Source organism: Oryzias latipes, chromosome 9, assembly GCF_053564925.1.
Source record: "Oryzias latipes strain Hd-rR chromosome 9, Olatipes_Hd-rR_3.1".
NCBI lineage: Eukaryota > Metazoa > Chordata > Actinopteri > Beloniformes > Adrianichthyidae > Oryzias > Oryzias latipes.
The window spans coordinates 16,402,680-16,412,533 of record NC_136245.1 but is presented as its reverse complement, the minus strand read 5'-3'; the positions used below and the strand labels follow the sequence as shown (position 1 = coordinate 16,412,533).

The window sequence follows — 9,854 nt, the reverse complement described above, 5'->3', positions numbered from 1 at the left end:
ATGTTGAAGTTGTAAATAAATAACCATGACAAGAAATAAACATCATAGCTCTGATGAAAAGTTGATGCTTTAAAGAAAGGTTCAGTGTCAGGAGCTGGTGGTGTGGGACCCAAAAACGCAGGAGACCAGTTATTGTGGGAGAAACTTAGACATCTAATAAATAAACTTGAACGGGACAAAACCATGGTGAACCAGACAGATGAAATAGTAGAGCAGGCACACTTAAAGAGAGCTCAAACAAATTAACCTAAAGTGCTGGCAGCTGTGTTCCTCTCATGAAGAACCACAGGAGAGGGGGCGGAACTTTCCAGAACTGCACAGAAGAACAGGGTAAAAATAAAACCGAACTGCAGATGTGATCTTCAGAGATCAGAGGTGACTTTTATTTTATTTTTAAAACAATTACATTTCTGTAACATTATAAAACCTGACTTTCAGTTTTTATCAGTGTTTTGTTTTCACATGAGAATAATCATCAACTCAAACTTTATAAATCAAGGGGATAACTGTTTTTCTTTCAAAAACATAACTGAAATTATTTTTTCAGAGAAATGTTTGGCTAGTAGAAATCTAATTTGGCTGGTAGATCTGGGATGTTTAGGATGTGCGTTGATGGAAGAGGGTGTGATAAACAAGAAAAGGAGTCTAGAGTTTAGGTCTGTGGTCATGTGGATCATTCCTATAGGCTGGAATGTCCGTGAATGCAGCCTTTTCTTCTTGTGCGGCTCAGAGTGGCCAGCAACGTAGAGTCTGCAGAGACGCACAGCAGCTCAGGAGAAGGACGTCCTCTCTGCTCACATTTGAACCTCCTTGAAAACTTTACTGAGAACTTGCCTCTTTTTTTAGTTTTTCCTAGGGTCCTTGTTTTTATTTTTGTCCGTAGGACATAACGGTGAGTTTGTTTGTTATTCATGATCAAGTGTGTTGAAACTGTCGTTGCCTGGCCATCTGATCTCACAAGGATACAATTTTTTTTATGACTGCTTATATATATTTAATTAAGTTTATTAATATTTAAGTGTAGGAGCAGAGAATCGTGGTGTGTTGAATTTGTTCTATTAAAACAAAAACGTGGCATTGTCTGAAGTTCCCTCCTTCTTCCACTGTTGGTTTCCCCTTAATTTTCTGTTTTCCCCGTGTTCCTTGCTTCCTTCCTTTCTGCCTTGTGACCAAGTCTTGGATGGCTCATTTCACCGACAGACTTCACAGACAGGCAAACTTTAACCTTCTCCCTTTTTCTTGGACAGGAGTTGCCACCATGCTGTCTGGGACCCTCCCCATCGCAGAGAGCCTTTCTGCATCTTTATCCAGTGTTACTGTTGTCCTGTTTCTCATCGCTCTTGGCCTCATGGCCATCAGAGTTCAGAAAAGCCGTAGCTCTCCCTTCAATGTGAAAGATGACTCCCACCTGGACCTCACAGCGTTCCCCTCTCCTCCTGGCCCTACACCGTGGCCCATTGTTGGAAACCTGTTCCAGATGGGGAACCAGATGCATCTTTCTTTAACGCTTTTAAGAGCCAAGCATGGAGATGTTTTCAAGGTATGAAAAGTTTGTATTTTCATGTTTACGCTACTCATAATAAATTAAGGATACTGTTATTCACAAGAGTTCTTCTATTTTGTCTGAATTGTAATTAAATCTGTAAAAGTTTCTTTTGATATTACTTATGATTGACAAATAGCACAATTTTCATTAAAAATTAAGGCAATAATAAAAAATACTCCCAAATAACCTAAATTAACCATGTCATCAGTGGGTATTTCCACCATTTGGCGTAATGACAGCATGCCAGCAATGTCTCATGGTCTCCATAGCCTCATGATGTTGTTGTGAGGAAATATGTTCCACTCTTCCACAAGTGCTTCCTGTAATTCTGCAGGTCACTTGGGGGTGGAGTACGATCATCCAGTCTCTGCTTCATCTGGTCCCAGATGTGCTCTACTGGATTCAGGTTAAGAGGGCATGGCTGGCCATACCTTATGAGGCAATCTGACTTTGTGAAATTGAGCAGTGTCAATCATAGCACAATGCGTAAAGCATTATTATCCATGAACAGCAAGTTGGGGGTGTGGTGGTGGAACTGGGCGTTGCTTTTCCGTAGAGCGACGTCTTATGCTCATGGCTGTTTGAATTATGAGCCTGAAATGACTTATTGGCAAAAATAAGATTTTTATACCCACAGTATGTAAAGATTGATCCAACATTGAAAGGTATATCCTTTTTTAATTTTTAATTAAAAAAAAGACATACTGTACACCGTGAGACTATGTGCAAAACACAAAATGAGGTGTGTCCATCACCCCCATACAATTGCCTTCCTATCCCAAAAATCTGTGAAGTGAAACAAACACTGTACATATGACATCCACTGAGTTTTTTTTTTACAATATCCCTGACTTATTTTGAGAAGTACTGTATATTTTAGATCCAAATAGCGTTAATGAGTTTTTTATGCAGGTGTTTGTTTTTCCTTTTTCTCAGTTGCGTCTGGGTTCACTACCTGTTGTTGTCCTTAGTGGTTATAACACCATCAGACAAGCACTGGTCCGTCAGGGAGAGGACTTTGCTGGTCGACCTGAGCTCTTCACCTTTTCTGCAGTAGCTGATGGGACCAGTATGACTTTCAGTGAGAAGTTCGGGCCTGCATGGCTGCTCCATAAGAAGTTGTGTAAGAACGCTTTAAGATCTTTCTCCCAAGCGGCGCCTAGAGGATCTGGGGCCACCTGCCTCCTGGAGGAGCACGTGTGTGCTGAGGCTGCTGAGATGTTGGAGATGATCCGGGAACAATCTGCAAAAGTGGAGCTTGACTCTGAGATGACAGACGGGGCTTCTAAAGGTGTAGACCCAGTGAAGCCCCTGGTGACCTCCGTGGCAAACGTTGTGTGTGCCCTGTGCTTTGGAAAAAGGTATGACCACAACGACAAGGAGTTTCTCACAATTGTCAACATCAACAATGAGGTCCTAAAGCTCTTTGCTGCAGGGAACTTGGCTGACTTCTTCCCTGTCTTCCGCTACTTTCCGAGCTTATCTCTGAAAGAGCTTGTTCAGTACATTCGCAGAATGAATGGATTCATGGAGCGCAGGATAGAGGAACACATGCACACCTTTGATAAGGTAAAAAAGCCGGCAGGCACAGTTTCAGACAGAATAGAGAAAGTGACCCAAAGTGATTTTGACTGTTTATTCCTGCAAATTATACCACCCATGTGGTGCATCACATATTTTAATTTTCCCTCCTGCAACTAATACAATTTTATTTCATAAAGAAAATTTGACCGAAACTTTTTATTCTTCTTCTTCCACTCACCACATAATGCAGATCATTTTGCATCCCAACGTTATGTGTGTGGATGGCGTGAGTGGAAGTGTTATTTTTTTGGATTTGCCCCACTTATTTGCTATGCTGCTATTTAATCTGACATTGCACTCACACAGTTGCAGTTAGGGGTAAGGCTGTGGCCAAAAGAATAAGTGGGGAACAAAGAAGTACCCAGGGATAGACTTTTGTTCTAGTGCAGGATGGCTAAATGCACCCTAATTAGAAATTAGCAATTTGGGGAGAGACGCGTGCCCTTCCATTAAAGTTTCTTTCCCTTTTTAGTGTCTTTTTTAAGTTGCAAATGTTTTTTATGCACATTTTAAATATATTTAAAGACGATAAATGTGACTAATGCAAAAATTGTGTTGCATTTTACATTATATTGTTTGTGTGTGACTGCAGAATTACATCCGGGACATTACAGACGCCTTGATAGCTCTTTGTGAGGACAGAGAAAAGTCTAAGGAGATGAGTCTGCTCTCCGACACTCAGATCATTCACTCCGTCATAGACATCTTTGGTGCAGGTTAGACCAAAACAATTATTGAATCATTATAATACCACAGAAAGGGAGAGATGCCGTAACAGCAATCCTTTTGTTTGTGCTCTGTAGGGTTTGACACCATCATTGCTGGGTTACAGTGGAGCCTTCTCTATCTCATTAAGTTTCCTGATGTCCAGCGGAGAATCCATCAGGAGATAGGTGCTGATTTACATGTTCATATGACAAATGCCTGTTACATATACTGCTATCTGCAGTCAGTTATCATGGTCACTGCCAACAAGGAACTTCTGGATTCTATTAAATAGAAAGAATGTACCCTATTAAACTCAGATTTATTCAGACTGGAAAAATCCTTTCCTCCAAATCGAGTCCAGTCAATTTGTTCCGGATCAATTCCGAAACCTTGTGTTTGGTCTGTATTCCGACTGGCATCAAGCAGACCATTCTGTTATGGACCAAAGCTTGGAGACAAAACCACGTGACCAAAGACCTTGTCAATCATTGTGCAGGAATTATGAGGGCAGATGTGCTGGCCTATACAATCCGTATCAGGACAAATAACTTGATAAAACTTTATATTTCAAGTTTTGAACGTTTGGAACGTCGAGAACAATTTTTCTTACTTGTACCTTTGGTACGGCGGAGGCATGAAGCAAGGCAGTTACTGGCATGCTGACGTGCTGTGTGTGCTTTAACTCTGAGGGTGCTAGCAACTCCAGTGATGAGGAGACGTTGGGTACGAAGGTGCGCTGCTAAGTGTTAATGACATGTAGATTGTCTGGAAAACAATGAAAAGCAATGTGTGTCACGATTAAAATTGTTTTGATGATCCTGCATTCACCCAACCACATTTCAACGAGTTGCTTTGTCTTGTCGTTGTGGTTCTATGCCATTATTTGAAAAGAATTCTGTTAAGGAACTACAAGGTAGCTTTTAGGGTGACGTCCGCTAGTGTGGCCGTTTTGGTCCAGTTTTTCCGCTCCAAGGACGGATTATATTCAGACTGAGGAAACTCGGAGCGAACCAAAGCTCCGTTCAAATGGAAACAAACCTGGTCCAGCTCGAAAGATGGGTTCAAGAGTGGTTCCTGGTCCCGGTCCAGACAAGCACTGGTCCGTCAGGGAGAGGACTTTGCTGGTCGACCTGAGCTCTTCACTTTGGTGTATTCAGACTGAAAATTTGTTTTGGATTATTGGTGGAAACGAACTCTGGTTCACTTCAAGCGAACCATGTGTCCAGTTTGAATACCTCCCTAATCAAGACTCCTCAAAAACCAAACTCGTGAATGAGTCATAGTCTCAGTCTGAAAATAGAAAGTTCCTCATTAGAAATTTCAAGTGGGACAGTTTGTCTCTGAAGAATTGTTTTAGTGATACCAAAACTATAAACAGTAAAAAGAGTTGCTTTACAATAAGAGCAACTCTATGAAATCTTTAAAAAACAACATCTAAATACATTTTAATAGTTTTTTAACTGACAATGACACAGAGGAAGCTTTGTTTCTCTTCAGTTTGGACCTTCAGGTTTTTTTTCAAAAATAGGAAAGGTAGTTTTGAAGGTAATTTCAAGGCAAGTATTTGGTAAGAAGAAAATTGTAACATGCCTCTAAAAGCTTGCTACAAATGACTTAATATTTCCCACAATTATCTGTTATTATTTGCAGCTTGCACCTTAAAGACAATTTTCTGTTTTCAAATGAAATTTTTTTAAATGTTAAAACTGAGTTTTAAAACATTAAGACCAGACTGTTATATTGATCCTATTTGTATATCTTACAAATCCAATCCAGCAGAGGGCGCACATATGGGCTTGAGTGTTTGAAGGATTCAAATACTTCAAAAAAGCCAACTTACTTGCTATCTAGGAATATCTGACTTGAGTAAAAACCAAAAATAATAAAATCTCCTAAATAGCAAGCCTTTGACTCAGCAAATGGAAATGTATCATAGAACAGCAAATGTGAACAGCACATGCAGCCGGGTCAACAATGGCCAATCTAAGTACCCTTCCCTCAACAGACACAATCTGACAGCCAGGGAAGCACATAAAGGATCAGTCAAATATGCTGATGCCAGACTCACTTTTGAAGCTGGCTGACAGAACTTGTCTGTTCTGAAGCTCTTTGCTGTGTCACGACAAGTGAAAGGGGAAACGGGGTGCAAAGAGGACATTGGAAAAATCCAGAAAGTTCCAGAGAGGAACAAAGGTGGAAACATGCAAGGGACTGAAAACATAGTTTAACAACTTATCCAGAAGAACTGTCAGAACAAATTAGGAAAGGGTTTGCTGGAGTTGATGCCTTTTTTATCCTGTTGGGATTGATTTCTATAGAGTGGGATGAGCATTCGATGTCATAGTACGTCTGATGCAGTTTGTCTTTTATGGTCTGCTTTCTTTGAGCTTGTTTTGTTGAAGAGCGAGTTAAAGGGAAAATACACTTTTTTTTATTTTTATTATTTTGACAAGGACGTACTAAGATGTGGCCACAGTTTGTCCAAACCACTGGTGTGTTTGTCCGTTGGCTGCTCTACTTCACTTCCTGAGACGCTTTTCTGAAATCTGCTGCTATGGATGTTTTGCAACAATAGGCCTACATCTGTTAGAGATTACAGGATTCCCACAGGGAAAGATGAATTTCCGTTTCCTTGGCATATAAACACATGAACATGCAAAAAGAAGGCATGCAGAGCTCCTGGCTTTGTTGTTTTAAGGCATCAAAATAAAGCTCTGAAAAAAGAAGCTTGTACTCTTCACAGCTGAAGTAAAAACCTTTTCAAATGACGTTTCTGGAGAAGATTTTAAAGGAATATATCAATTAAAACTGAAACGCAAAAAATCTTTTACATATTTTTAAAGAATGTAAATAAGTGACTTTTAAATGGATGTTTTTTTCTTTTTTTCCAGATGAACACATTGGTTCAGCAAGAATGCCTAATTTTTCTGATAAATCCAAGATGCCTTTTACTGAAGCATTCATCTATGAGGTGTTTCGTCATGCTGCATATGTCCCTTTCACCATACCTCACTGGTACGACTAGTGTGTCTTTTTGCAAAACATAGTGGTCAGACAACAAGTTATATTTAAAACTTACTGATTATTGTTTGTTTTTTTTTTTATCTGAAGCACTACAAGACACACTACTCTGAATGGCTACTTCATTCCAAAAGACACTTGTGTTTTCATCAACCAGTATCAAGTCAATCATGATAAGTGAGTAACCACAAGCCCTGTTCATGCTTTCAATGCGCTGGGCTCTATAGTTGTTAATCTGTGAGTCTTCCTCTCTGAAACAGAGATCTGTGGGGTGATCCGGAACAATTCTGCCCTGACCGCTTCTTGGGTCATTCCGGACAACTTAACAAGGAGCTGACAGAGAAGGTACTCATCTTTGGAATGGGAAAGAGGCGCTGCCTTGGTGATGGCTTTGCCCGTTTGGAAATGTTTGTCTTTCTTGCCACTCTGCTCCACGGACTGCGCATAGAAAATGTTCCGGGTCAGAAGCTGGATCTAGGCACCGATTTTGGTCTAACCATGAAACCCCACCCGTACAAAATTACAGTTTCCTCCAGATTCACAGAAATGTAATGTGCTTAAATGTAGTCAATACATTAGAGTTTTCTTTTTAAGGGAAAACTCAAATGTAAAGGAAAATGTTAACTGAAAAAAGTCTTGATGTTCTCACCATATTCTTTGTGAGTCACTCAGTGTCTTACTATGCACCTTAGGAAAATGTGAGAAATCTCCTTTCATCCACATTGAAAATGAATGTAATTTGATCATATTTCCACATTTTAAAATTTTTTCCAAAGTTATTGCCTAAATGAAAAGATTTAGAGAAACACATATGACAGAAGTCTTTGTCATTGTCACCTCTAATGTTTTTTTCTGTTTCTTGGCTCAACTTTTCACTGCTCTTTCATCTGTAAATGCCCTACTTTTAAAAAACCCTGGCTTTTGCACGATCACAAATTAGATCAGAGAAGTCCAATTCTATGAGTAAATCAAAGGTTGATTGAATCTTCTCTAAGCTTGATATCTTTTAAAAGCACTGAAAGCTGCTGTGATACAGAAGACCATTGCTGTTGTTTGCGTTTATACTGCAGCATTGGTTGTGCAGTCCGGTAGTTTTCGGTGATGAGCTTCCTTTTGCGACATTTACCCGCCTCCACAGCAGAGGAGACTAAGCTGGCTTTGTATGTCAAAGAAATGTCGAAGAAGCTGTTATGCAAATAATATGCTCCTGTTGTTTCATAATTGCACATTTTCCAAGCAACTGAAGGCTATGCTTTAGCTTATGCTGATGTGTTTAGTATTTAGATCAGGGGCACATCAAATGGTGCAATTGGCTCTAAAATTAGAACAAAAGCCACAGTTTTTAAAAAAAAAAGTCAAAAATGTTCTGTTCTGTTACAAAAAGGGTTAATTCAAATATACACCAAGTGTGTCAAAAGATTTATAACCCCTATTGTAACTGTAAAATATGTTTAACACAAGAGGCACTCAGCTCTCATTTGTTTTCTCAACTGTTGGACAGGACAAGTAAAAAATAAAAAAAGTTTTAAAATATCTATTAATTTTCAATTGAAATGTTTTCATCCAGATTCCATGTTAGTTCTGTCTCTTGTGAGTTGGATTACTAAAACACTCGTGTGGCCCACCAGTCGAAAAGTTTGCCCACCCCTGATTTAGATCATGTTAACAGTAGTTTTAAAAAAAATCCCAAATAATATTAGATTTCTCTTTATTCTGTCACTCTGCCAAGTCTACTTCACTCATTCCTCCTTTAGTAAAGCTTCAAGTCTACACACAACACAAACTATTGAGTAAATTCACTGTTAATCATTTCAACTTCCCTCAAAGTTTAGAAGCTAACTCAATAAATGTTACCATTTGATATGCTGCACATTTAGAAAGGTTACTTGTTGTTTGTCCTTCTCATCCCCTGACGCTGCACCATCTTCAAGTCTTAGCAGAAATGGTCTGTACAGTAAAAAAAAGGCAGTTTTACGGTAATTAGCTAAATATAATGGCAGCAGATGTGAGATCCAGAAAGGGCTAAAGCAAAACAACCTGAGAAACATTAAACTTGCTGTTTCAGCAGTGTTGTTCAAAACTACATTACACAGACATGGGTACAAGGAGACTTAAAAGTGGTCAAAAATGGTTTTGAAGTTGGGGAACATTTCAGCTCATTGAGAATCTGGCTCCAGTGAGCAGATTGCAGTTTGCAATATCCACTGTGTGTCCTCAAGAATGTGGGTTCTTCCACCCACCAAAGCACATCAAGACTTTCAGCGTCTTTAACTTTTTGCCAAAATAACTGACATGTAAGAAAGATCTTCAGTTATTTACTTGTTGGCATTGTTGCAAAAATATATTGGTTCGGCATTACCTGTTTTTTTTGTTTTTTTTAATGTTGAAGTAAATCTTTTTTAATAAGATTTTTATAATTTTCTCATCATTGTTGCTTTCTTAACCATCACATGCATTCAGGTATATAGTTTTTATACACAATGTAAAATCTCTGAACATTTTTTAACAGCACTGATTATTACTTTCTGGTCATGTATGAAGTTGATCCTCTCAACACTTTGTTTTGATATTGTCAAAAATTAAAACTAAAACAAAAGTATGATTTTCTATAATCTGACAAATAAGAATAAATACATTTTATAGAAATTTGTGTTGTTTTCCCTGTTTCCTTTGTCAGCAGATAAAAGCACCTGTATAAATGTAAATCATCCACACAGGGGCTTGTGACAACTTTTTTCAAGTTAAGATGTTTTGTGTTGCAAGCTCACCATATTAGAGGTTTGATTTTATTTTAAATTAGATTTAAGTCTATAAATACATTATTCTTTCACATCAAGGAAAAAAAGATCCAAAATAATGTCTCTTTTAATTAAAAACAATAATTCCAAGTTAAAAAGTAAAACGTTAATCAGTTTCATTTGTTTGCCAAGTCCGTTTCCCAGGATTGTAAATGGATTTTTAGATTTTGTCACATTTTTTATAAATTCAAGAAACT

The 9,854-nt window shown here is 38.5% G+C and overlaps 1 protein-coding gene across 2 annotated transcripts; it reads left to right on the top strand.

The window, feature by feature from the left end:
* The first annotated feature begins 247 nt into the window (after positions 1 to 247).
* On the top strand, positions 248 to 9,509 carry cyp1d1 (cytochrome P450, family 1, subfamily D, polypeptide 1). Of its 2 annotated transcripts, none has more exons than XM_078952769.1 (8): positions 248 to 375; positions 1,248 to 1,540; positions 2,483 to 3,115; positions 3,723 to 3,846; positions 3,934 to 4,023; positions 6,730 to 6,853; positions 6,950 to 7,036; positions 7,120 to 9,509. In XM_078952769.1, exons 2-8 carry the CDS (start codon positions 1,259 to 1,261, stop codon positions 7,409 to 7,411), a joined length of 1,632 nt encoding a protein of 543 aa, XP_078808895.1. In that variant the 5' UTR covers positions 248 to 375; positions 1,248 to 1,258; the 3' UTR covers positions 7,412 to 9,509. The 2 variants fall into 2 exon arrangements, with proteins under 2 accessions (XP_078808895.1, XP_011477679.1); XM_011479377.4 differs by lacking the exon at positions 248 to 375 and adding an exon at positions 712 to 892.
* The last annotated feature ends 345 nt before the right edge of the window (positions 9,510 to 9,854 follow it).

Coding starts and splice junctions, on each gene's coding strand:
- cyp1d1 (XM_078952769.1), top strand. CDS start 1,259: ATGCTGTCTGGGACCCTCCCCATCGCAGAGAGCCTTTCTGCATCTTTA. Junction 3,847..3,933: donor CATAGACATCTTTGGTGCAG/GTTAGACCAAAA, acceptor TGTGCTCTGTAG/GGTTTGACACCATCATTGCT. Junction 4,024..6,729: donor GAGAATCCATCAGGAGATAG/GTGCTGATTTAC, acceptor CTTTTTTTCCAG/ATGAACACATTGGTTCAGCA.